This window comes from Lepus europaeus, chromosome X (genome assembly GCF_033115175.1).
Source record: "Lepus europaeus isolate LE1 chromosome X, mLepTim1.pri, whole genome shotgun sequence".
NCBI classification, from domain to species: Eukaryota; Metazoa; Chordata; class Mammalia; order Lagomorpha; family Leporidae; genus Lepus; species Lepus europaeus.
This window is the reverse complement of record NC_084850.1, coordinates 101,147,176-101,175,083: the sequence shown is the minus strand read 5'-3', so window position 1 is coordinate 101,175,083 and position 27,908 is coordinate 101,147,176. Positions and strand designations below refer to the sequence as shown.

The 27,908-nt window shown below is 53.3% G+C and overlaps 1 protein-coding gene across 2 annotated transcripts; it reads left to right on the top strand.

Moving 5' to 3' along the window:
- Positions 1-1,220: 1,220 nt before the first annotated feature.
- SUV39H1 (SUV39H1 histone lysine methyltransferase) lies at positions 1,221-18,459 on the top strand. Of its 2 annotated transcripts, XM_062183970.1 has the most exons (8): positions 1,221-1,314; positions 3,347-3,492; positions 4,636-5,298; positions 10,538-10,684; positions 10,772-10,901; positions 11,578-11,657; positions 16,026-16,079; positions 17,315-18,459. In XM_062183970.1, exons 1-7 carry the CDS (start codon positions 1,296-1,298, stop codon positions 16,038-16,040), a joined length of 1,200 nt encoding a protein of 399 aa, XP_062039954.1. In that variant the 5' UTR covers positions 1,221-1,295; the 3' UTR covers positions 16,041-16,079; positions 17,315-18,459. The 2 variants fall into 2 exon arrangements, with proteins under 2 accessions (XP_062039954.1, XP_062039953.1); XM_062183969.1 differs by lacking the exons at positions 16,026-16,079; positions 17,315-18,459 and having other exon boundaries at positions 11,578-13,149.
- Positions 18,460-27,908: the final 9,449 nt, after the last annotated feature.

Here is a 27,908-nt window from a genome sequence, read left to right as displayed (position 1 = left end):
AATATCTGTTGAGTTAACTGCATGACTGTTTGGTGCACTATGTAACACAGGGACTAAGAGGCAGAGGAGCCACAGGAATCAGGCCTGGCCTGAGGGAATGGAGAAATGAAATCTGCCACCAACGGTCCACCTCCACTGAATCACGGCACACAAGGGCCTGGCTCCATGCTCTGCTGGCTGACCTGTCACCCTCTAGATGCTGAGATCAGTGGGCTACTGACTACGATGAGAGGCAGGTGGAATGGGTCACAGGCCAGCTGGCCAGCAGCAAGACCAGCATAGCTGCCTGCCTCGATGGTTCTATGTGGTTATGGGCCGTGTGCCCTAACAGGATGCCAGCCTCTCCCAGGGGTGCGGAAAAGCAGAGGGCAGTGGCTGGTTTGAAGGACCCATGGTCCGTTGCCCGAGGCTGAGATGAGTCGCCTGGGAAAGGCCAGGCTGGCTGAGCCAATGACAGGTGGCATGGAAACATAATTGTCCCTCTAGTTGCTATGGCTCTGCTCTGGGACCTAGCTGGGTGGTGTGCGTGGGGTGTAACCAACGGCAGCTTGTCCTGACCTAATCACAGCCTGCCTGCCTGCCTGCCTGCGGCCAAGGCTGGATGCCGGAGCTGATGAGAGGATCTACCTAGGAGCTGGTCCCAGGGCAAGGGCTGCTTGACTGGCCTGCGCCATTGCGGGGACCGTCTGTGGGAAGGGCAGTCTGGCTAACAGCCGGGGGCCTGCCTCCAGGGAGTCGCAGCTGGCCCAAGGCACAAACGGATGCTGCCATTGACTGACAGAGCATGTGAAGGAGGCGGGGTCTGGCGAGACACCTGCCTGGGGAGACTGACCCATCGCCTATTTGAATAGGGCAACTGATTGGGCAGCTGTCCGTGGCGCTGCTCCACGCTGGGTCACGGCCTGCTTGGGGTTAAAATGTGGTGACGGACTGACTGACGGAGGTAATTGGGGGTCTGACAGGACGGAGAATCCCCCGTACGACTGGCTGACGACGTGATTGGCTACCAGCGTGACAGACAGACCGGCGAACGGGCAGGGCCTCAGGCACCCTCAGCTACCGCTACCGCTGCCGCCGCCGCCGCCCAGACGCACTCTGGGAAAGCGCGGCGAGCACCCGCCTCCGGGACCGAGCCGGGTGGCGGGGAGGGGTCCGGTCACGGCTCGCCGGTTGGTCCTCGCCGGTGCTGCTCGCGGGGAGGCGCGGCCAATAGGCTGCGCGTTCCCGGCCACGCCCGCGCGAGCTCTCTTCTCGCGAGGCCGGCTAGGCCCGAATGTCGTTAGCCGTGGGGAAAGATGGCGGAAAATTTAAAAGGTGAAGCAGTGGCGGCAGAGGCGCGGGCTCGCTGGCCGGGCCGGGTGGGCTGGAGGGGTGGCGTCGCGGGCTCGGGGTCCTGGCGTCCGAGGCCACGGAGCCCGGAGCCGGAAACCCGGCGCAGAAAGGAAGGGGCTCGGGGAGCGCGGGCCTGGCGCGCGGGGCTGGGCGGGGCTGAGGGGAGGGGGCGCGCTCCTCGGAACGCGGTGGCCGCGGGGCTAAGTGGGGACGCGGGAGCGGGGCGCGCGCGTCGCAGATCGCGACCGGAGCGGCGCGCGCACGCGCAGGGGCTTGTCGGGGAGGCCTCGCCCGCGCGCGGGAAAACCGGCCCCCGGTGACCGTTACCCGTACGGTGTCCACGCGAGACGCCGGAAGGGGAGGGAAGAGAAGGGGCGACGGACCCCCAGGGGGGCTCTTCAAGGGAGAGGGTTCCTCCAGCAGAGGGGAATAGGAGCTTCCTTCTTGGGAGAGCCGGACTCCCCCCATGTGCGAGGAAAGCGGGGTGACCATGTTGGGGGAGCTCCTCTGTGTGCGGACAGCTGCGAGGAGTGTGCGTTCCACAAGTGGGAGGGGGACCTCTGCGGGGCAGGAGAGCCCAGCTGTGGTCCGCGCCTGAGCCCGTGGCAGGAGGTGTTAACAGGGACCACTTGAGAGGGTTGGGGGGGGGCGGATTTCACGTGCATGCGAAGGGATTGCATCGCAAGGAGAGGAAAGTGTGGGCCCAGGCTCAGAGTCTCCACTAGGCCTTGCCTAGGGTGTGGGGGGAGCCCACGGAATAATTACGAAAAGCTCTTGTACATTTCTAGATTGACATCTAGGCTGTTTCGTCCTGAGTTTAAATAGGCTGGAGTTTGGTAATGGCAGGCAGGTAGCAAATATTAGACAGTTTTGAAAGACGAAGTGGGACGTGGACTTGAAGTGCCCTGTGACATGCTTTGATAAAATGGCTTCTAAAGCATATTAATTAAGAAGGTGCCTTGCATCAGAAAGAAGGATACATTGTTTTTAAAAATCCGGTCTTGAATGATCTTGGTAGCCCCAGAAAGATTCCAGGGATGTTTCAAAGAATGGATGTCACTAACCTAGATTGCTTTGCCTGTTGCTGACTTCAGAGCGGTTTCACCTTTCACAGAAATGTGGTTGAGACAGAGAGTCAGAATACAGTGTGGAAGAAACATACTTTGTAGGTTTAAAGTACCCAGACTAACCATTCAAGGAAGCTTCCTGTAACATAGTGTCATTCCACAGTCCTGTGTTCATCATTCCAAAATCTCTTGAGTACTGAAAGCTTTTTCTTAAATTTGGCACCATTCATGGCAAAAGGAGATTGATTATAAGGCAGGACTGTCCAGTGAGGTTACCTTATCTTACATCTTTATTTCAACTACTTAATGTGAACCTTTTGCACTTTTGCTACAGAGCTATCAGTACACTTGATTATGGCTTGATGTGCCTGTCCAGGCTGGGAGTGTTTGCAAATGGACAGGACATACCTAGAGCTACACTTCTAAAATCCAAAAAAATGCTGAATTCTAAAGCTCATCTAGCCCAGGAGCTTCAGATAAGGGGTTGAGGACCAGTCTTTCCAGTTATGCCTTTGTTTGGTACCCTGGAGGTTTTAATCCCCTCCCCTCCCCACCCCCTCCCTGGGCAATGCACCCTGCTGAGATGGGGGGGGGGTTTGTCCCTTTCTTTTGCAAAGTGGAAAGAAAGGTGATCCAGAAGCTAGGTTGTTTTAGGACTAGTGTAGAGGGAGTCTGAAGGTCTGGGAAGAATCCTTTAGGCCAATCCCTGTAGCAAATGGCACTTGGCGGCACTTTGAAGTTCACTGCCCCAGGGGTAGCCTTGGGCAGTCAGCACTGGGGTTCCCTGGAGTGGCCGGTTGCTGTTGCAGAATTTTCCACTTTGGGGAAGACCTGTGGGGTCAATTTTACTACGTCTTAGGTAGGACTTGGGGTAGCCCAGTGAGGATTTGGAGCGGCTGGCCAGGTCAGGCTGCCCAGTAATGATTCTTTCCGCCCTGTCGTTCCAGGCTGCAGTGTGTGTTGCAAGTCTTCTTGGAATCAACTGCAGGACCTGTGCCGCCTGGCCAAGCTCTCCTGTCCTGCCCTTGGCATCTCTAAGAGGAACCTCTATGATTTTGAAGTCGAGTACCTGTGTGATTACAAGAAGATCCGCGTGAGTCTGCAGTGACCGGGCCCTAGGGGAAGGGGGTAGATCTTGGGAAGTTGGCTTCCTACTGGGTTATGTGTCCCCCCCCACCCCAATCTGTGCCTAAAAGGGAAATTTCTCTTCTGATCCTGGAAAACTAGGATGAGTAGCCTCTCTCTCCTCCCCATTTTACAGGTAGGAAAACTAAGTGGCTTTCTGAGGGGAGCAGAAGCCAGAATGAATCCCCAAGTAAATGTCTCGTGCCACATCCCTAGGAAGGTAAACCAGTCGCAGAGATTGAGATGCTAAGCCCAGGAGTGAGCTGGTGATAGCTAATGGTCACCGGGCACTTTCAGTGTACCAGGCGCTTCCTCTCAGAGACTCATTTAATCCCTGTGCCTGGAAACTGTTAAGTATTAACTGCTGTCAGAGGAGGTACCCGCAAGAGAGTCAAAAGAACAGGCCGGAGCCAGCAAGCCTTGTGTTTAAATCTGGCTTACCAGAACCCTCTGCACTTTACTTTCCTCATCTGTAAAATGGGGATGATCCATAGCACCTACCTCATAGAGCTTCGTGAGGGTTAAATGAGTAAATATTATTCTAAATTGCTTAGACTACATAATGAATGCTAGAAAAAAAAATATTAGCTCTTATTTTACACACTGTGGCCCAACACATTGAAATAGCATGCCTGAGGCAGCAAAGCTAAGGGAGCTTGAGGGTTTGTACCCAGGCTGTTGAACTAGCATGTGCTGTGGCTGCTGTGTGGAGGGCAGCCTGTAGGGGTGAGGGGGGCCGTGGGAATGGGGGCCCAGGCCAGCCCTGACGGTGATGACAGTCATGAAGGTTTGAAGGGATCAGAGTCTGGATGTATTTTGCAGGGGAGGTTGGCAGGAGGCGCTAAGGGATAGATGTGGGAGGTGGGGCTGCGAGCAAAAGCTGTCAGGAGGGAATGGGTTTGAGAGATTCACTTCCAGATTCAAATTTGGCCAAGTACTAAGGGGGAGAGCAGGATTGGAACTTCGTTCTCTTCCTTGCAGGCCCAGTCCAGAAAAAGGGTGGGGCATGGGGTGGGTGTTAGCTGTCAGCTTTGGATGGAAGCCCACGAGAGCTGGTTGCCCAAGGGTCTTGCCACTCACAGTGCCCCTGTCCGTCCTGGCCCCCCAACAGGAACAGGAGTACTACCTGGTAAAGTGGCGCGGATACCCAGACTCAGAGAGCACCTGGGAGCCCCGACAGAATCTCAAGTGCGTGCGCATCCTCAAGCAGTTCCACAAGGACTTAGAAAGGGAGCTGCTGCGGCGGCACCACCGGTCAAAGCCACCCCGGCACCTGGACCCAAGCTTGGCCAACTATTTGGTACAGAAAGCCAAGCAGAGGCGGGCGCTTCGGCGCTGGGAGCAGGAGCTCAATGCCAAGCGCAACCATCTGGGACGCATCACAGTGGAGAATGAGGTGGACCTCGACGGCCCCCCACGGGCCTTTGTGTACATCAACGAGTACCGGGTTGGGGAGGGCATCACCCTCAACCAGGTAGCCGTGGGCTGCGAGTGCCAGGACTGTCTGTCGGCACCTGCTGGAGGCTGCTGCCCTGGGGCGTCCCTGCACAAGTTTGCCTACAATGACCAGGGCCAGGTGCGGCTACGAGCCGGGCTGCCCATCTATGAGTGCAACTCCCGCTGTCGCTGTGGCTATGACTGCCCCAATCGCGTGGTACAGAAGGGCATCCGCTATGACCTCTGCATCTTCCGCACAGATGATGGGCGTGGCTGGGGTGTGCGCACGCTGGAGAAGATCCGCAAGAACAGCTTCGTCATGGAGTACGTGGGAGAGGTAGGGAGATGGGACTGGGGTGTGTGAGAGTGTGTGTGTGTGTGTGCGTGCGTACTTGCGCACAACTCTTCCCATCATGTGTCTGCAGCATGTGCCCAGAACCTATGGGTAAGGCCTGGCAGGGGCTGGTATTCCAAGCTGGGACATCACAACTTGGCCATGCTAATGGCTAAAGAATGCTGAAGTCCTTCCCAGCGGGGTGGATTTTTCAAGGGTCCCAGGCCGAGCAGAAAGAGAGGAACTGGGGCCCAGGGCAGTGTGGTCTGGCACACGACTGCGGCACCTGGAAGGTGCTTCCTCTTCTCGTCTCCCGCGGGCCAGGCGGGGCGTGCTCCGAAGGAGCCCCTTTCCTGGTCTGCACAGAAGGAGCACGAGCTGGGTGGTGTCGGATGTAGACACGCTTGGGATGGAGGATGCCTACTTCCTCCTCTGGACTTGCAGGCTGCTGGGCCACTGTAGTAGGAGTCCGCAAGGCTTTAGTGGCTGTGCCCATTAAAAGGTAGCTTACTCCTGGAGCAGTCCTGTGTGGCTATGCCTCCTTTCACACAGCGACTCACACACCTAGGCCTTTCCCTCACATGCCTCAGCTGTGTCTTAGAGCCCCGGAGTCACACTAGATCCCTAGCGTTGCCTGGTAGGTGGGCCAAGTAGGGAATAGGGAAGGTGGGTGCTTTTTTTTTTTTAATGATTGATTTATTTGAAAGGCAGGAGACAGAGAGAGAGAGAGAGAGAGATCCATCTTCCATGTGCTGGTTCACTTTCCACATAGCCACAATAGCTGGGGATGGATCAGGCCAAAGCCAGGAGCCAGGAACTCCATCTGGGTCTCCCAAGTGGATGGCGGGGGCCCAAGGATTTGGGCCATCTTCTGTTGCCTTTCAAGGCACATTAGCAGGGAGCTGGATCAGAAGCAGAGGTGCCAGGAGTCAAACCAACACTCCGATATGGGATGCAGGTGTCAACGGTGGCAGCTCAATGCCGGCCCTAGGGGTGGGTTCTAATGGGTCAGACCTGGTCACAGTGCACGTCCCTGCTCCCAATGGCTGGCATTGGTCCTACCTCCAATGCAAGGGAGGCCGGGGCATGTGCTTTAGCCGTGTGTGCATGTGGGAAACACAAGAGATCTGAGTGAATAGCAGGTGTCTACAGCAGGAAGTGTCCTATTCTATGATGGCCATTTAGGGTGGGGCGATTCCTCATGCACTGGGGGACATCTAGGCCTCCCTGGACCTTGAGTGTTTAAACCCATGAGTGTGCCCTGCCAACGTGAAACCCCCCAAACCTCTTATTCCCGTAGGCCCCTGAGGGGTGTACAGCACAGAGGACTCAGACAGTCTGGCTGAGGATTCGCCCACACCCCAAAGAACCCTATGGGTTCCTCGTGCTGGACAAAGGGTCTGATGGTCTGGAGGAAGCAGGTGGCCACACCCAGAGGGTTCCTGACAGCGGGAGCAGGAAAGGTCCTGACACTGTGCGGGAAGAGGGGTCTGTACCCCACACTGGCCCCGACATCCCACAGTGACCCCAGCTTGAGCTTGCCACATTCCAGAGGACCCTGGTGGTCTGGTTTAGGAAATGTCCACACCCGTGCTGTCCTGGGGATCAGAAGGAAGTGGCCTTGTCCTAGGAGGAGGGGTCTAGGCTGTCTGGAAGAGACTGGGTCCACACCCTCAGCGTGCCAACGCTCTGGAGCAGTGTCTAGACGCCATGGGGTGCTGCCAGGCCTGGGGGCTGTCCTGAGCCTCACCATGCTGGGGCCTGGAGGGAAAGCTGTCTACACAAAGGATCCTGACGGCCGAGGGCAGGGGAGCCTGCACCCCACAGGCCGTCTCAGAGTGCCCTGGACTGCTGACTTTCCTTAGTGTCCTTACTCCTTTCCAGGGCCCTTCTCACTCCTGCCCTCAGCCTGCCCGCTGTCTACACATTCTCTTGTGCTATCTCGTGGCCTTCCTCTTGCCATGTTTGGGGACTTCCAGGTCCCCTCTGGCTTGCCCCCCAGACCCAAGGGTCCTTCTGACGGTGCCACAGGTCCCCAAGCACTGCCAAAGCCAAACTCATCTTTCCCACACCCCCTCTGACGAGGCAGCCTGGGAAGATGGGCCCTGGAGCCTGGCTGCCCCGGCTTGAATCCCATCAACTCCAGCACCCATCAGCAGTCACTTAACCTGTCTGTGTCTCAGTTTCCTAATCTGGAAAATGGGAATGATAATAGCACCCACCTCATACGCTAGTTAAAAGTGTTAGACAAGTTACTACATGTGCAGCACTGGGACAAAGCACTTTGAACAGCGTTCAGTACACAATTAGGTAATTTACGTAATTGTTAGCCAGTATGGTCCAAAATGCAGAAAATCCAAGGATTTTTCTCAGCTGTCTGGCCTCAAAACCCAACCTGACCTGACAGGGGCCTATTTGTGGTCTCTATCCCACTTGGGGTGAATATTCATAAATTAGGTTGTAGAAATACGATTTCGCTGGAGGATGTGGTGCTGCCCCAGACGTTGCCAGGGTGTTAGGCTTTGGAGGACACGTCCACCACGCCTGTACACCATGCTGTCCTTCCACTGAGGGGACACAGGAGTCGGCAGCCACAGTGCCCACCGTCTGAGCTGCCCCACCAGCTCCTGCACATTCGGTGGTCGGTGTCACATTCCCGCCCAGCAGGGAATGCAGTCTGGCTGGATCTCTTCACAAGAGCCCCTGTCAGGACCATCATTTCCCCTTCTACAGCTAAGAAAACTGAGGCCCAGAGACCAGTAGTAACTTGCTCAGAGTCACAAAGCTTGTAAAGTGGGTACAGAGAGAACAGGTCCAAGTGTCTAAAACTGGTGCTCTGCCAGGCCTGGGGGCTTTTTGTGGGGGTGGTGTGCCAAGGAAATGGGTGTCAGAGAGACAGAACACTCAGGATCCCCCAGCCAGGAGGGGGCAGAGCAGCAGCTGCCTCCTAGTTTGCTACTTCCTGTTTGCGTCAGCAGCCTTTCCACGCTGCCAGCTTAGAGCCCATCTTCCCCATTCATTCTAAAGAGCCGCTAGGGTACAGAGACGTGGAAGTTTTTCTGCCTGAAATTTTCAAGGTGGCCCCACCACGACCGACCGAGTGGGGCTGAACGGAAGCCAGGGGAGGAACCGTTTGTGCCCTGGAGGGCTTGCAGTGTGACTCACTCCTGGTGAGACTGGGGAAGCAGGTAGGGGCAGAACAGGTGGGACGACAGAGGCCGGGAAGCACACAGGCATACCTCCTGGCTGACGGAGGGGCTTGCAGGGCCAAAGATGGCTCCCTCCCACCCACTCGTCCTGTGTATGAGCCAGGAGAGGCTGCTCCTGCCTTGATCCCAGGAGCAAGCCGGCCAACTCCTGCGGTGGTGGCAAACAGGAGGCTCAGGAAGGCGGCCCAGAGAAGGCGCATTGGAGCTGACTCTCCACAAGGCACGGTGGTACAGGGAGACTGACCTTGATCCACTTTGCCTCGGAACACCCCTGGGGCTCTTGTACCCTGAGGTGGCAGCCCCCACTCTGGCGTCACAGCTCTCTCAGGGTCTGCACCTTGCTCTGCAGGAAGTATTTCTTTTCCGTTGCCCCTCTGACCCTAAGTGCTCTGTTCTGAGCGCTGCCCTGCACGGTGGATATCAGAGTCTGTCTCTTGTCACCATCCTGTAACCCCTGAGGCTGAAAACCAGGCCTTGTTCCTGACTGGCACCCCTGCAAGCTGGGGCTGGGCACAGGGTAGGCCTCAAGAAAAATCCACTGAATGAATGAATGAATGAATGAACGAAACAAAAATTGAGTGTCAGGGAGCCAGGTTTCTCAAGGAAGAACTGGAGCATGGGCCAGTGAGCCGTGTGGGCAGAGGGCTGGATCCAGCATGGGCTGGCGGTGGCAGCGTTAACAGGCAGGGAACAAACAAGAGGACGCCAGCGTGCTTGCCCTGGCTAGAGAAAAGAGGGCAGGCAAGCCCAGAAGCAAGGGCTTGGTCCCTAGCCCACGTGAAGAGGGTGGCCAAGGACCTGGGCCTGTGACAAAGGGAGATGGACAGAAGAAGAGACACGGGGCGGGGGGAAGAGAGTATTTGAGCTGTCATTGGGACCCAGGAAGTACACAGCAGTTACAGCATGTCCGCTGTGTGCTGCACAGTGTTCCGGCAGAGACGGGGAAGGAAACCCAGGGGAGGGCACTCGAGGGTGAGGAGGGACAGTCCCGGGTACTGTGGGACCCTCACCCTGAGCAAGGCATGGTGACCTGCACTTTGGGGGCCTGCCAGAGGCGGCAATTACTGGCCCTGCAGGGGAGAGAGGAGAGCTTGGCAGGGTGGGCCATGCTGGGGTAGAGAATCCACTGACAGCATGTGAGAGATGAGAGCAGGTTGGTGCCGGGACAGTGGGGTGGCTTCGCGCTCGCTAGGACAGCTGGGGAGGAGGAGACTTGGGAGGAGAGGCCACTGCCGTCTTGGCTGCCAGCTGTTGGCGCTGGCACCGTGCGGCCCGTGGAGGCCATTACCCGAACTCTTGTCTCTTTTTCCTGTTATCTCCCCTCCCTCTGCCCATCTCTCTCTGGCATTCTGTCTCAAGGTTTTGGCCTTAGTCTCTTGCCATCTTGGGCTCTGAGAGCTCTTGGCCGTGGACTTTCTCCAGGAGTCTTGGTCTCTTGTCTGGACCTGGGTCTTTCGTGCTACCATCCTATGTGTTCCACCTGACTCTGCCTCTCTCTGTTCTCTTTCCCATTCTCTCTGTCCCTTTGACCCCCATCCCACATCCTCTCTCTTCTCACCATCTGCACAGCCATGCTGTGCTGCTTTCCACACTCCCACTGGCCCTGGATCAGGCTCTCTTGTCCTCATGATGCCCTAGGTCTCCTCATTGCCCGTGATCCGGTGCTACCTGCACACCCGGCCCACTGACGTCCCATGCCCCCCAGGGCCTCTTGCTCTGTCCCGAGGGGATAGGAGGCTCTGGGAAGCCTTACGAGCAGGAATTTTTCTTTTACCCTATCTCTTGTGCCAGCCTCTGCCCCCTTGCAAGGTTCCCCATGCTATCCAGAGGCCTGAGGACAAGTGGGCAGTGCCCTGAGAAGAGCTGACAGACCCTCTGCATGATGGCCCGGCTGTGTCCCCGTGCTCACTGTGCTCTTCAGCAGCGGGGCGGGGGGGGGGGGGTTGGGGGATGAAGGTAGGGGTGGGCAGGCACAGGCTGCCTTTCCTGAACCTTTGTGGCCAATCTCCCCTCCTGCTTGGCCCTTTCCCCAGATCATTACCTCAGAGGAGGCCGAACGGCGGGGCCAGATCTACGACCGCCAGGGCGCCACCTACCTCTTCGACCTGGACTATGTGGAGGACGTGTATACCGTGGATGCCGCCTATTATGGCAACATCTCCCACTTTGTCAACCATAGTGTGGGTACTCCCAGCAGGAGGGCAGGGGGTTGGGAGGGGCAGGCCGGCCGCCTCCTCACCCCGCCCCCACTGTTCTTTCTCGCCCAGTGTGACCCCAACCTGCAGGTGTACAACGTCTTCATAGACAACCTTGACGAACGGCTGCCCCGCATTGCTTTCTTTGCCACAAGAACCATCCGGGCAGGCGAGGAGCTCACCTTTGATTACAACATGCAAGGTAGGGGTGGCAAGGGTTTCTGGGAGCAGACGCACACAGCATCATAGCACATGAGGACCCCTCCTCCAGGCAGCCCTCACCAGTCACTCAGAGAACCAAGGGAAATACTTGGGCAGGGGCTTTAAGATACTCTTCCTGACTCCCATTTCCCATTGCGATTCCTGGTTCCCTGCCTATCCCGGGTGTGTGTGGGGGTCCTTACTCCCACACTCTGAATCCCCAGCCCTGAGACACTCAGAGGGTCTCTCAGGATCCTAACCAGCACTCCAACCTTGTAGTTCCCCCCACCCTTAACCTACTCTGGCCTTAGCCTGTGGACACCTGTATAGCCTCCAGCCAGGTCATTCCTCCATGGCAGGAGAGTCCAGACACCCCACTGGGTGCCCCGGGGGGCTTTCATCACTGACTTCCACCTGAGAGCTCCTCTGGTTGTTTCCTGACAGGCCCTCACCTCCCCCAACAGCCCCCCCCCCACTGGCCTGAACACCCATCCCCCAGGGTTGAGCCCTGGCCCTACCCCCAAGACCTCTCCTACCTCAAATCCCACACTGCTCCCCAGCCCCAAGATCCTGGGGTGGGGGGTGTCTCGCGGTAGAATGGGTAGCAGGACACTTCATCTGACCTTCTAACAACTCTCCTCCCTCCTTCCCTTCCATCGGTGGCTGTGACTCCACAGTGGACCCCGTGGACATGGAGAGCACTCGCATGGACTCCAACTTTGGCCTGGCTGGCCTCCCCGGCTCCCCCAAGAAGCGGGTCCGTATTGAATGCAAGTGTGGGACTGAATCCTGCCGCAAATACCTCTTCTAGCCCTTGGAAGTCTGATGCCAGACTGACTGAGGGGGCCTGAAGCTGCCCACCCCTCCCCCACTGCTGCCCTCCTGTCGGGGAATGACTGCCAGGGCCTCACCTGCCTCCACCTGCCCCCGCCTGCTCCAGCTGCTCCAGGGTCAGGGCTATGGTGAGGACAACTCCAGGTGTCCCCTTTCCCTGCCCCGACTCCACCTGTGGGTTGCACTTAGAAGCCCCGCCCACCTTTTGACGCCAGGGCTTTCTGCAGTTGGGATTCGGGGCCCATGCAGGAGGTCCACTGGGGGTATGCTCCAGCCCAGCTCCCCCAAAAAGATGTGTGTTTTTGCACCTGCTTCTGCCTGGAGCTCGAGGAGTCCGTTGCAGGCCTCCTCCCTGCTGCCCCAACAGCATGGGGAAATAACCCCCAGGGCGGGCCCACACATCAGAGCCCAGCGCCCCCAGCCTGACAGGAAGCTGCTTCCTCGCCACAGAAGCTTTGTCCTAGTGCAAGAAAAGGGGCTCATTCTGCTTCCCACACTGCCTACTGTTGGCCCTAAGAGCTGGCCAGGCTCTGCAGGGCTGCGTGTCTGAGAAGTGGACACCCACATGCCAGGGGAAGGGGAGTGGGTGCCGGTGGCCCACTGGCCAGCGAAAGAAAGGAAGCCCAGACCTTGCCAGCCCTGGCAGTGGGCTGGAACCGAGCTCTGCTTTCACGGAGTACAGAGGGAGATGCCCAGGGGCTCTCGGGAGCCCTGCCCTGGGGCACGACGCCTGCTGGAAGAGCTGGAAGCAAGACCTAGATAATCGGTAGATAGCACTTAGGACAATGATGTGCATTGACTGGGAGGGCGCTGAGGAGGTGCCAGGCACTGGGTAGGGCACCTGGTCCCCGTGGATTGTCTCAGGGAAGCCTTGAAAACCACGGAGGTGGATCCCAGGAAAGGGCCCGTGTGGCAGAAGGTGGAGTACAGGCCGGACATGGGGGGAGGGGAAGGGGAAGTGTCCCTGTCAGGACTTGGTGAGGTGAGAGGGAAGCCACTGCTGCCTGCCAGCCCCAGCTCCAGCCCCAGCCCCAGCCCTTCGCACTCAGCCTGGGCCCACTGCTCTCAGAAGTTACCTGCCTCCCAATGTACAAAAGGCCAAGGTTCTGATGGCTGCCTCGCCCCTCGCTCCCCGCTCCCCCGCGCCCCCGCGCCACGAGGTCTTCTCTAGGAAGCCTTTCCTGACTACCTGTGCCCAAGTGCCCCTCTGTGAGACTATGTGCCCTGCTATCAGATGCCAGGTCTGTGTGTTCGTCTGTGTGTCCGTCCTGTCCCTCCCTACTCCTTAGATGGACCTTCAGGCATGGACTGAATCTGGTTTTCCTCTTGTGTAGCCCTCAGCCCTACCCAGCTTGGAGTAGGCATCAATAAAGTGAGATGTTGACCGAACAAGGTATGGAAGATTGAGGAGCGTGTGTAGGAGGGGGTGGGGGATGATAGCCCAGGGCGCTGCGGTTGCCCAGGGACGTGTCCCTCAGACCTCAGCCATCTGACCCTAACCCTCCCCATTTGGTCCGGCACCGTGTACCCCCTTGTACCATCATCTACATAGCATCTTGACCCAACATAAAGCTCTCCTTATCCTTACATTTTTGAACACACTTAGAAAACAAGCTCAGTCCAGTTAGATAAACAAACCATCGTCACTAGACGTAAACCAAAATAACCAAGCAGAGCCAGGAGCACAGTGGGGATGCAGCAGTGTGGGCCGGATCCTAGCCGGACTCCCTGCTCTCAGAGCCTTCGAACCCTCAGCCTGCCCCCTGCATTCAAAGGGGAAGAGTCGGGTGAAGCTGCTGCAGGTGTTTCTGGAGCACCTGCATGGCAAGCCATGACGCTGCAAATGCGCTCGCTTGCTCGCTTGTCCTCATCAGCCCTCGGCCTGAAGGCGAGCCAGTGCTCTTTGGTTTTGCTCAGAGGCCTCACGTGCTGTGACACATGCGCAGATATCTCAGAGACAGAAGTCCCAAACATCCCAAAAGACCTCTCATGCCCTGTGACCGAGACCCTGCCCCAAATCCCCAGATCTCACGCACGGGACACCTACATACTCAGGCCTTCCAAATCAGCTCCTTAGACCTGAAACACCGCCCCCACACCTCTTGGAGACCACGTACCCTGAGACACACACCCCAAATAATACGCAAGCGTCTGTAAAACAGCTACAGACACCCAAACAGCTCAGATCTCACAGCTGCTTCACTGGGATCGGGACTAAACACGCATCAGAGGACCTACCTTCTGCAGAGGAGATGGACAAACACGACCCAGACCTCACACCCTGGGATATCACCATCCACACTCTATCAGACCTCCACATTGCACATGCTGCCTGGGATAGACCACCCAAACAGCGGGGCTGTCAGGGCCTGCGATACCCGAGAGACCTCACACTCTGCCACAGACCCCCAGATGGTTCTGAAACCCCATACCCTCGCACAGAGACCCCCAGATTGCTCAGAGCCCTTACTCTAGAACATAGTGCCACAAACAACTCACAGTCAAGTCTCAGAAAAACCCCAAGAGCTCCAAGATCCCACATCCTGGAAGCAGCCCACTCAGAGGATTCATACCCTGGGGACAAATGTCTTTGGAGCACCTTCTGAAGCAGGCTCCTAAATCGTTCTGAGTCAGGGCACCTGGGAACAGACAACCAGTGCTTTGTAACCCACTCACCCAGGGCCTTGAAGATTTGCTTAGAGACCTCCGCAGAGCTCAGAGACTTCACAGTCAGGGATAAAGACCCTCCAGTTTCTCAGTGGGCACAAACTCAGGGACAAAGGTGGACAAACAGCCCAGAGATCTCACAGCTACTCAGGCCACCAGACTGCTCAGAGACCTCACATCTTAGATGCCATACTAGAGAGCTCCAAGATCACATACACTCAGGAACACAGGCGCTAGCACAACCAGAACTCACCCCTGAGATGTCATAATTGGATGCAGAATTCCCCAAAATAGCTCAGAGTCGCTGTATACTGAGGCCCCCAAACAGCTCAGAGGCCCCACGCTGTGGTCCACTGAAGAGATCAGAGACCTGAAACTCTGCACGCCAATCCTGTGTATAGCCTAGACACCTCACACTCTATGATAGAGCCCCCAAGTCAGGTCATCCTGGCATAACCCCAGACAGCTTAGAAACCTACCCTAGGCTCAGATCCCCACACAGTTCAGAATCTTCCCACTTTAAACCCAGACCTCCAGAGGACTCAAATACCACATCTTGCACTCAAAACCATTCGTGGAACGTGCACTTTGTACTTATGTCCACAAAGACTTCAGACACCTGACAGTCATGGACACAGATCAACTCAATCTGTGCCAAGCCAGCTACAAACAGCGATCTTAACTGGGACACAGATCCAGAACAGCTTAGGGACCTCACACCGTGGACACAGCCCCCAAACTTCTAACCCGGGAGATGGATGAAAACAGTTCATAGACATCACATCCTGGCTACCAGCACCTTGTGTGATGGGACACAAACTCCCACCCTTCCAACCTGGAAAGTAGACCTACCAAGAGGCCAGAGACCTTGCACAACAGACATTCAGTGCCAAAATGCTCAGAGTTCAACTACGCTCTATGACACAGAGCCCCAGACAGCTCAGTGACATGACATCCTGGGTACAGACCCCCAAACATCTCAGAGACATAAGAAACTGGTAACAGAATGCCATACCGCTCAGAGACCTCCAACCCTGAAAACAGACCCCTAATAAGTCAGACACCTCCATCCCAGGGAATGAGACTCCCCCAACAGAAACTACCTCACCCTTGGAAACAGCCCAACAGCTGAGGGGCCTTGACAGCAAGGGACATAGCAATCAGAGACCTCACACGTTAGCACACAGAGGGTGCAGCACCTCAGAGGCTTGAAACCATCATAATTCACCATCACTAGAAACAGAGGCTGAAACGGCTCAGAAAAATCCCAACAACCCATAATATCACATTGGGACACAGGCCCACACCAGTCTAGAGCAATGACACACTAGGCACAGACACCCACACACATCAGAGTTGTCATTTGAAGGCCACAGACACACTGAAAAGAGAGGCAGCTAAGTAAGAAGCTCAGAGACATCATGTTTTGCACAGAATTAAGAGATTTCACACACCAAATATAGACCCCCCCAAACAGCTCAGAAAACTCACTTCCTGCTCCACACACCCCTATTCAAAGCGCAGAGACCTTGACCCTGGCGGGGGGAGGGGGGAAACAACCTAATGAGACTGAGACTTCCAAAAAGGAATAGAGACTTCACACCTGAAAATATTTCCCAAACAGGTGGAGCAATTCTGAAACCAAAAGAGCTCAAGGACCACGTATCCTAGGACTCAGGTAAGCTGAACAGCTTGGAGAGCTCCTAATGTACACACAGTCCCTGCCAACATCCCCACGAACTCCCCACCCCCGAAATGTAGACCGGGACCCCTCAAATCCAGGATTTTGAAAGCCTTCTGAGCCTTAGGGTGTAGACTCCCCAAAACAAAATTCACAGAATAATTAGGGTAGAGGCAAAACCTGCACTAATTCAGAGACTGCCAATCATGGAACACACACCCACCCAAAGAGATCAGTGACGTCACATCCTAGATATACACCAAGCAACGGCTCAAAGACCTTAGCTCCTGCGACACACACAAACAGCTCAGATGACTCAAATTCTAGGAAGCACACGCCCAAAAAACAGAGACCTCACATCCTGTGACACACACTCACGGAAAGATCAAAAAACCGTACAAGCTGAGATGTCCGCCCACAAGCACTTCAGAGAAATAACATCCTACAAACAGATCATAGATCTCAATCCCTGGGACGTGAGACCTTTAAAATATCAGAGATACACCCACAAACAGATCAGAGCACTCCCACTCTGGGAGCTAAGCCAAAGAACAGGGCAGGACCCCTACGTAGTGGGGCACATGCCCGCAAAGAGCATGGTATTCTACCCAATGGCAGATCATCCACCTGATGATTGGGATGGTTCATGCTCAAGTGAGGACAGTACCAACTACCTGGAAATGCACCCAGAAACCAAGCTGAGCCCTCAAACCCCACAATATACTCTCACTGCCATGTGAGTCACGTGCTGAAAAACACACCCACATACAGGCTGTAGCCCTCAAAACCATGACGTATGCCCAGAAACACCTCCGAGAACTCACACCGTGTGTGGGACATACACCATGGCACAGGTCAGGGAGCTCACATGCTCATACTCATACCCACAAACAAATCGGAGAGCTCAAATCCTGCAACACACAGCCGCAATCAAGTTAGCCACCTCACAGGCCAGGAAAACACCAGAAACAGATCATAGACCTGACACCATGCAACACAGATCCACGGAGAGATCAGATCATACATCAGCATGGACACCAGACACCTCCACCATCAGACACACACACACACACACACACGTCCCGGAGTTCACATCCCGGGAGGTGCCCCGACAACCAAACTGAGGCACCCCAACCTGGGACATCGTGTTCGTTTTCTGTCGCTGCTGAAACAAACCACCACAATCGTTTGGTCGTAAAACAACACAAATTTATTGTCTTACGTTTCCGCAGATGAGAAGCCCGACAAGGAGTTTTACAGGGTAAAAGTCAAGGTGCTGGCAGAGCCGACTTCCTCCTGGAGTTCTTCGGGGAGAGGCCAGTTCCTGGAGCACGCCTGCATTCCTGAGCTCAGTGCCAGACCCCCACCTTCACACCAGCCGCTCCCCCCACCATGTACCCAGCCCTCTCCTCTCTCTCTCTCTGACCTCTGCTAATACTGTAGCATCATCATTTCTCTCTGCTTCTGTCACTGCATTGACTCTTGCCTTTATGCCTCCCTCCTATAAGGATGCTGTGATTCCCATAGGCCTAGCCAGGGACTCTGGGGTTTCTGCCCATCTTAGATGCTCACCCTAATCTAATCTGTAAAACCCCCCTTTCTGTGTAAATTAGCACAATCATGGGTTCCAAGAATTAGGAAGTGGACATCTTTGGGGTGTCATCATCCAGCCACCAGAGCCAAATAGGGCAAACAGTACACAGACCTCACTTGAAGCAGCATACTTCCAAATAGATCGGACATCTCCCACCAATCTAACATAACATCCCCAAAGAGCAGAGTTTCTCATTGTTGGACACACATGAAAAACTGCTCAGCCAAAGGGATCACACAAACAAGACAAGTGTCTGCTAATACTAACTGATAAAATCAAAAAGGGAGAGAACGATCCAACATGGGAAGTGGGAGACACAGCAGACTCATAGAATGGCAGATGTCCTAAATAGCACTCTGGTCTCAGAATCAGCCCTTAAGGCATTTGGATCTGGCTGAAGAGCCTATGAGAGTATTTTAGGCATGGAAAGCCAAGACACTCTGGGAAAAAAAAAAAGAAGACCTAAATGAAAGATCTCAGTGAGTGTGATCCCAGTGGAAAGAACGGGGCCATCAAGGTAGGAGGTACCTTTCTCAGAAGGGAGGAGAGAACTTCCACTTTGACTATGACCCTGTCGGAATAAGATCGAAGTCGGTGAACCCTAAAGGCTTCCATAGCCTCGGAAATTCATGACTAGAGCCTAGGGAGATTACTAACGCCATAAACAAGAGTGTTAAAATGTTAAATCAACATCAAGAGTCACTGTGTACTTACATCCCATGTGGGATCTGTCCTTAATGGGTTGTCCAATGTGAAGTAACACTATAACTAGTACTGAAACAGTATTTTTACAGTTTGTGTTTCTGTGTGGGTGCAAACTGATGAAATCTTTACTTAGTATATACTGAATCGATCTTCTCTATATAAAGATAATTGAAAATGAAAAAAAGAACTTGGTGTTAAATTGGAAATTGCATAGAAAATTAATCAATTTTTTTAAAAAAATCATGTAGGATCTCTGTCCTTAATGTGCTGTACATTGTGATTTAATGCTATAACTAGTACTCCAACAGTATTTTTCACTTTGTGTTGCTATGTGAGAGCAAACTGTTGAAATCTTTACTTAATATATACTAAACTGATCTTCTGTATATAAAGAGAATTGAAAATGAATCTTGATATGAATGGAAGGGGAGAGCGAGCGGGAAAGGGGAGGGTTGCGGGTGGGAGGGAAGTTATGGGGGGGGGAGCCATTGTAATCCATAAGCTGTACTTTGGAAATTTATATTCATTAAATAAAAGATAAAAAAAAGAAAAACAGCTCAGAATCCTCCATCCCTTGGGATTAAACCCATAAACACGTAGAACTTCCCATCTGAGATGTATACACTCAGAGAGGTATGGAGCTGACATCACAGCATCCACACCCACTAGGAGACCAGGGACCTCACATCCTGGGAAATATACCCCCAAACAGATCCAACCTCCAGACCCAAGACATGTACACACACGCACACACACACACACACTGCAAGGAGAAACACTTTCTCAGAGATAAACCCCACCAAACAGGTGATGCATCTCACAAAATGGGACATGGAACAACAAACTCAATAGCCCCCACACCCTCTACAAACTCGCACAGAGATCAGACGCTGCCATCCACATACAGCGATCGACTTGCACCAACAGAGACCTCAAACCCTACAACATGAACCCACAGACAGCTTAGAGACCTGACATCCATGCCGTACACCAACAGTGCATGTAGAGACCTGATCCTGTGAGACATGTACCCACACATAGATCCAGGATCTCATGGCTTGAGGCAGATACACATACACGGATCAGGGATTTAAAATCCTGCAACATAGGCTTATACTCAAGGCAGAGACCTCACATGCTAAGAAAAAGAGCCCCAAGGCCGGCGCTGTGGCTTAACAGGCTAATCCTGTGCCTTGCGGCACCGGCACACCAGGTTCTAGTCCCGGTTGGGGCGCCGGATTCTATCCTGGTTGCCCCTCTTCCAGGCCAGCTCTCTCCTATGGCCCGGGAAGGCAGTGCAGGATGGCCCAAGTCCTTGGGCCCTGCACCCGCATGGGAGACCAGGAGAAGCACCTGGCTCCTGGCTTCGGATCAGCGAGATGCGCCGGCCGCAGCGGCCATTGGAGGGTGAACCAACGGCAAAAAGGAAGACCTTTCTCTCTGTCTCTCTCTCTCACTATCCACTCTGCCTGTCAAATAGAAAGAGAGAAAGAAAGAAAGAAAGAAGGAAGGAAGGAAAGACAGAAAGACAGAAAGAAAGAAAGAGAAAAAGAGCCCCAAACAGGCCATGGATCTGAGGTCTTGCACTCATATAAAGAGATCAGAGATTTTATGTCCTGAGACATACTCCCTGACAGGTCAGCGGTTTTCAAACTAAGGGAAGTAATCCACAAAGCACTCAGTAACTTGCCAGTCTGGACACATACACACCTCATCAGACCAGAATGTATGATATAGACAGATCTGCAAATAAATGACATATGCTTGGAAATATACCTAAAAGACCTCAGAGATCCGACAAGCTGTTCTACACATGCCCCAATAGCTCAGAGAACTCACTTCCTGGGGTGTGCATCCATGAGGAGTCTAGGGAGCAAACATTTCCTAGGGCCATGCTTTCACAAACAGGCCAGAAAGCTCCAGTGCCCGGAGGATATCTCCAGCACAGGTCAAACACCCCAGACATTCCACATCATCAGCACCATCCACAAACAGATCAGGAAAGTCCCATCATGGGACATACACCTACAGACAGATCTGAGACATCAGAGCCTCGACACAGACCCTCACACAGACCTCACATCTTGGTTCATTTGCCTGCAAGTAGACCTGAGAATTCACAACATCAGATGTAGCCCGCATGCCTATCAAGAAGGCCACATCCTGCAACACACACCAACAGATTCAAAACTTCACAATCTGCACATGTAGCCACAAAGCAACCAGAGGCCTCAAATACCACAAATAGTTCAGAGTCCTCACTCTGATTTCAAACTGATCAGGGAGCTGAAATCCTAAGGACATGCGCGGGCAAGTGGATTAGAAGCCTCACAACCTGCACCTGAATCCACAAAGACACCCACAGCCTTCAAACTGCAACACATCGCCACAGACAGATCAGCACTTTCAAAGCTGGAATCATATACGGTAAACCAATCAGCAAGTTCGGATCCTAAGATGTGCTTCCCAAACAATACAGAGCCCATACAGACCTGAGACACGCACCCACAAATAGCTGAAGAGATCTCAAATCCTGCGACCTATACCCACAAGTCAGAGACCTCACAGGCCAGGAAAACACCAGACATAGATCACAAGTGCCCACCAACGGATCCGAGAGATCTCGTGCTGGGACATGTATCAGCAAACATATGAGAGACCTCCACCCTGAGACATACACCCACAAAAAGCTCAGAAACCTCACGCCTTGGCCATACAAACCTAAATCGATCAGACAACCAACATCCTGCTATATATAAGGAGACTTCAAAAAGTTTTTCCAAAAAATGGAATTAATTTCAAGTGTGTTTGGGTGTGAAAAAACTTGAAATTCACAGTATGTGTGTGTGTGTGTGTGTGTATAAAATGTGTTTCCATGAAATTTTTGAAATACCACCCCCCCCCCGTTTTTGTACCAGAATAAATTTATCTTCAATTCCATTTTACCACACTCTTTTGAAAGTGCCCTCATATGCAACCAAGAAAATCAGAAAGTTCTGATCATCAGTAATATCTTCCAAATGGATGAGGCTGAACTTTCTGGAACCTATTCCACGAACTCAAAGACCCACGCATAGGAATGCACTCCCAGAAATCAGCCTAAAGATGTCATATCCTAGGACATTCACACACAGGCAGCTGGAAAACCTCAGATTCTGGGACACACACACACTCTCAAACACTCAGAGCCCTCTCAATGGGGTCCATACACCTAGACACACACCAGAGACTCCCCCCATCAGACACACACGTACACATGGAGTTCACATCGTGGAATGCAACTCAACAAGCAGACAGACACCACGACCTGAGACAACGTACTCCTTTTCAACTGTGGCTATAACAAATCACAATCAGCGTCGTGAAACAAGACTGATTTATGATCTTACCTTTCTGCAGGCCAGAAGACCCAAATGGGTTTTGGAAGGGCGACAATCGAGTACGTCGTCGGCAGAGCTGTAGCACTGCTGGAGGCTCTGTGACCTGGCCATTTCCACTTTCTAGAGCTGCATGCCCTCCTTGACCTGGGGCTCCTTCCTCTGTCTTCAAGGCCAGCAGCAGTTCATCTTCAAACCTCTCTCTCGGATGTCTACTTTGGGCCTCTTTTCGGCTTCTCTGCCTCTCTCCTCTAAGGATCCTGTGATTACACTGTGATTCATACTACCAGACAGAGAGACAGAGACAGAGACAGAGACAGGGAGTCTCACTTTCTGGGACATTAAGCCAGAAACACATCAGGCTTATCTAAACAAAAGGAAACACACTCACAAAGGACTACTGACAAAGTCCAGAGGGAATCCTTACCCCTTGGACTTACACACACCTCAACAGATCAGAGAATTCACAGGTTGGGACATGGAACAAAATTAGATTGGAGCCCTCCCGTCCTGGGACATAACACCCCCAAAAAGCTGTGGGCACAAATTCTGGAACACCAACCTCCAAACAGATCAACAGAACAGAGACATAATCCCCTGCTACATATACCAGCATGGACACCAGACACCTCCACCATCAGACACACACACACACACACACGTCCCGGAGTTCACATCCCGGGAGGTGCCCCGACAACCAAACTGAGGCACCCCAACCTGGGACATCGTGTTCGTTTTCTGTCGCTGCTGAAACAAACCACCACAATCGTTTGGTCGTAAAACAACACAAATTTATTGTCTTACGTTTCCGCAGATGAGAAGCCCGACAAGGAGTTTTACAGGGTAAAAGTCAAGGTGCTGGCAGAGCCGACTTCCTCCTGGAGTTCTTCGGGGAGAGGCCAGTTCCTGGAGGAGCCTGCATTCCTGAGCTCAGTGCCAGACCCCCACCTTCACACCAGCCGCTCCCCCCACCATGTACCCAGCCCTCTCCTCTCTCTCTCTCTGACCTCTGCTAATACTGTAGCATCATCATTTCTCTCTGCTTCTGTCACTGCATTGACTCTTTTTTTTTTTTTTTGACAGGCAGAGTGGATAGTGAGAGAGAGAGAGACAGAGAGAAAGGTCTTCCTTTTTGCCATTGGTTCACCCTCCAATGGCCGCTGTGGCCGGCGCATCGCGCTGATCTGAAGCCAGGAGCCAGGTGCTCCTCCTGGTCTCCCATGTGGGTGCAGGGCCCAAGGACTTGGGCCATCCTGCACTGCCTTCCCGGGCCATAGCAGAGAGCTGGCCTGGAAGAGGGGCAACTGGGATAGAATCCAGTGCCCCAAACGGGACTAGAACCCGGTGTGCCGGCGCCGCAAGGCGGAGGATTAGCCTGTTAAGCCACGGCGCCGGCCACTGCATTGACTCTTGCCTTCATGCCTCCCTCCTATAAGGATGCTGTGATTCCCTTGGGCCTAGCCAGAGACTCTGGGGTAATTTTCCCAGCTGACCTTAATCACACGTGCAGAGTCCACGGGAATGAGCAAAATCATGGGTTCCAGGAAGTAGGAAGAGGACAACTTTGACGTGCTGTTATCCGGCCACCAGGGACAAACACGACAAACAGCCCCCAGACCTCACATGGTGATTATACTGGGCTCACCAGGAAGATCTGGGTGTCTCCTCATCTCACGATGATTCCCAGTCACATGTGCTAGGGACTCTCCACGTGTAAGGTCACAGACTCACACGTTCCAGAGATTAGGACAAGAACATCCTTCAGGGACCTTAACTTCACCAACCTCAGATATACACCCACAAGCAATGGAAAACGTCGCATGGTGAGAACCACGCGCATCTGCAGCTCAGGGATCCCACATCCTGTGTCACACTGTTCCAAAGAGATCTGAGACCTCCCACCCGTGGACACAGAATCCAAAATGAGGGGGAGGCACATGTTCTGTGTCATACACCCACAAAGAGGGGAGGGACACCACAAACTGGGACACATAATCACAAACAGAAGACACCACCCAACCTTGATAAGTACACACAAAAGGATCAGAGATGCCAATGCTGTGATGACATAAAGGCAGATGTAGAATGAAGGGGCCGGCGCTGTGGCGAAGCAGGTAAAGCAGCTGCCTGCAGTGCCGGCATCCCATATGGGTGCTGGTTCGAGTCCTGGCTGCTCCACTTCAGATCCAGCTCTCTGCTATGGCCTGGGAAAGCAGTAGAAGATGGCCCAAGTCCTTGGGCCCCTGCACCCACGTGGGAGACCCAGAAGCTCCTGGCTCCTGGCTTCAGATCGGCTCAGCTCTGGCCATTGCAGCCAACTAGGGAGTGAAACAGCGGATAGAAGACTCTCTCTTTGCCTCTCCTTCTCTCTCTGTGTAACTATGACTTTAAATAAATAAATAAATCTTTTAAAGAATGTAGAATGAAGGCCTATCCAAAGAGATGAAGAGACCACAATTCCTGTAATACACTCCCATAACAGATCAGAGACTGCACATCCAGATACCTCACACCTCAACATACATACTTTTAACAGACTTTATTTATTGTTTTTGAGATTTTATTTCAATTTCTTGTATTTGTTTTAAAGATTTACTTATTTACTTGAAAGTCAGAGTGACACACAGAGAGAAGGAGAGGCAGAGAGAGAGAGAGAGATCTCCCATCCTCTGGTTTACTGTCCCAGATAGCCGCAATGGCTGGAGATGGGCCGATCTGAAGACAGAAGCCAGGAGCTTCTTCCGGGTCTCCCACGTGGGTGCAGGGGCCCAAGGACTTGGACCATCTTCTACTGCTTTCCCAGGCCATAGCAGAGAGATGGATCAGAAGTGGAGCAGCTGGGACCTGAACTGGCGCCCATATGGGATGCCAGAACTGCAGGTGGTGGCTTTACCAACTATGCCACAGAGCCGCACCCAATTTCTTGTGTTTTTGACAGGCACAGTGACAGAGAACAAGAGAGAGAGAGAGAGAGAGAGAGAGAGAGAGATCTTTTATTCACTAATTGTTCACTTCCCAAATAGCCACAACAGTCAGGTGTGGGCCAGGCTGAAGCCAGGAGCCTGGAACTCCATCTGAGTCTCCCATATGGGTGCAGGGGGCCCAAGTACTTGGGTAACTTTTGCTGCCTTCCCAGGCACATTAGCAGGAGATGGATCAAAAGTAGAGCAGCCAAGACTCCAACCAGCACTCTAACACGGGATGCTGGCATTGCAAGTGGCAGCTTCACCCACTTCATTGACAACACCAGCCCCTCACAACTGACTGTAGACTTCACAGCCACCACAGATCACAGACCTTCACGTGCTCGGAAAAACAACTGGAGAGTGATTATAGAGCTGACATCTTGGGAATATACTCCTGGAGGACACAGACCCACAGAAAGATCAGAGCCTTCAAGCCACACTGAACCCACCCACAATGAGCTTCAAATCTCACACCCAGATATGCACACCCAGACACACCAGAGACACCTCATCTCTTCATTCCCAGCTCAGACACCTGTGATTCTGGAAATGCTCCCAAAACCTCTGAAACCTAACAACCTAAGCATAACTCACCCCTCCAGTCAGCCAAGAAACCTCAGACACACAAAAACAGATGAGAGACCTCGTATCCCAAGAGGCACACCTGCTACAACCTTGGTGTCCACACGTCTAGGGACACACACACACACTCTCCAATAGGTCTGAGACCTGTCAGTCCAGTACAAACACCCACACACAGATCAGAGGCCTCCCGCACAACACACACACACACACAGGTCAGGGGAGTCACATGCGGGGATGCCCACCAACAACCAGATGGGCATCAGGCCCTGCACGCCTTGCCACTGTTGGAACAAATCACCCAGTCTTCGTCTTGTGAAGAGCACAGGTTTATTTATTAGATTACATTGACATGGTGTAGTGGCCGCAACATGGGTCTTCGCGATGTTCAAGTCCGGTGTCAACAGAGCTGCCCTGCTCCTGGAGGGCTCCGGGGAAGAGGCCATTTCCTTGCCTTCCTGCAGCTCCCAGAGCTGCCTGCTGCCTTCCCTGCCTTCCTGCACCTTTAAGGGCGACAGCGTTTCATCTGCAGCTCTCCATCCCCTTCCCTGGTCCAGGCTCCCTGCTCACACCTCCTCTGCTGGACAGCTTTAGGGGACCTTTATTCAGCTGCCCCCCCCACATACCTGCACAAACAATTGGAGATTTCACATCGTGGCTAGGCACTCCCCTGAGCGGCATAAAGACTTATAAGGGCACGCGGGAATACACACTCACAAACACTCCCAGTATCACGTCGCTGCCTCCAACTCAGCTGGTGTCATTACTTTGTATTCAGTGACAACAACCATCCTTTCTTGTCTTCCTTTGTCTAAGGACTCACGTGTTTATATTGGACCCACTGGGGAGATCCAAGAAAATCTGCCTGTCTCAAGACGCTGAGTTCAGCCGGCGCTGCGGCTCACTAGGCTAATCCTCTGCCTGTGGCGCCAGTACCCCGGGTTCTAGTTCCGGTTGGGGCACCGGATTCTGTCCCAGTTGCTCCTCTTCCAGTCCAGCTCTCTGCTGTGGCCCGGGAGTGCAGTGGAGGATGGCCCAAGTGCTTGGGCCCTGCACCCCATGGGAGACCGGGATAAGCACCTGGCTCCTGGCTTCGGATCGGCGCAGCATGCTAGCCATGGCAGCCATTTGGGGGGTGAACCAACAGAAGAAAGACCTTTCTCTCTGTCTCTCTCTCTCTCTCTCTCATTGTCTAACTCTGCCTGTCAAAAAAAAAAAAAAAGATGCTGAGTTGAATCCCGTCTGCAAAGTATGCTTTTAACAGGTAAGGTCACATGTTTCAGTTCCAAGGACATGGGCATGTTTAGGGGACCGTAAGTCAGCAGAGTACAACCGCGCACACAATAAAGAGGCTCATTTCACACGACACATACTGCCACAAAGCTCAGAGACCTCAAATCCTGGCACACGCTCCACAAACAGAATAGTCCTCGCACTCTTGATAAACGAGCAGAAGAGATGGTTTAAGAGCCTCATACACTGTGAGACACACTCACAAACAGAACAAAGACCTCCCCTGAGAAATAGCAAGCACAACGGATCGGACACCACAATGATGCAGGTACCTCTGAAACAAGAACTCAGAACACGAGTCACTGTTGTGGTGCAGCAGGTTCAACTGCCACCTGCAATGCTGACATCCCATATTGGAGCACTGGTTCGACTTCTGGCTGCTCCACTTCCGATGCAGCTGCCTGCTAATGTGCCTGGGACACCAGCAAAAGATGGCCCAAATGCCTGGGCTCCTGCCACACACTTGGAGACTGGGACGGAGTTCGTAGCTCCTGGCTTCAACCTGGCTGTTGCGGCCATTTGAGGAGTGTGAGGAGTGAACCAGCAGATGGAAGATCTCTTCTCTCTCTCTCTCTCTCTCTCTCTGTTACTCTGCCTTTCAAATAAAATGAAAATAAAATCTTAAAAAAAAATAAACCTCATGCCTTAGACACTTTAACAAATAATGAGCCGGGACTCAAACCAGTGCCCATATGGGATGCCGGCACTGCAGGCAGCAGCTTTACCCACTGTACCACAGTATTGCCCCCAAACATCAGACTCTTCATGGCATTAGGCAAATACAAAAAAGAACAGAGAGTTTCCATCTTGGGATATGCCTTCACTGGGAACATGTGCATCCCATATTGGTCACGGTGCTTGGGTCCAGTCCTGGCTACTCCGCACATCTCATTTAGCTTCCTACTAATGCACCTGGGAGCCAATTGATGATGATTCTAGTGCCTGGGTTCCTGCCATCCATGTTAGAGACCTCGCTGGTCCTACCTCCTAGGCTTGGCTCAGCCTAGTCCCAGCTGTTATGTGGACGTATAGACAGATTAGAGACCTCATTACCTGGATATGTAGCCACAAAGAGAGCACAGACCTCAAACCCTATGATACACATCCACACAGAAGTCAGAGACGTCATACTCTGAGACATACACCAACTGACGATCAGTGAGCTCACACCATGGGCTGTGCTCAGAGGCCACACAGGAGCAGAAACAGATCAGAGAGAGCAAGCACTGCCAACGTACGCTCACGAGCGTGTCAGAAACCAGGCATGCTATGAAAAGGAGCCCGAAATAGATCATAGACCCGATATCTT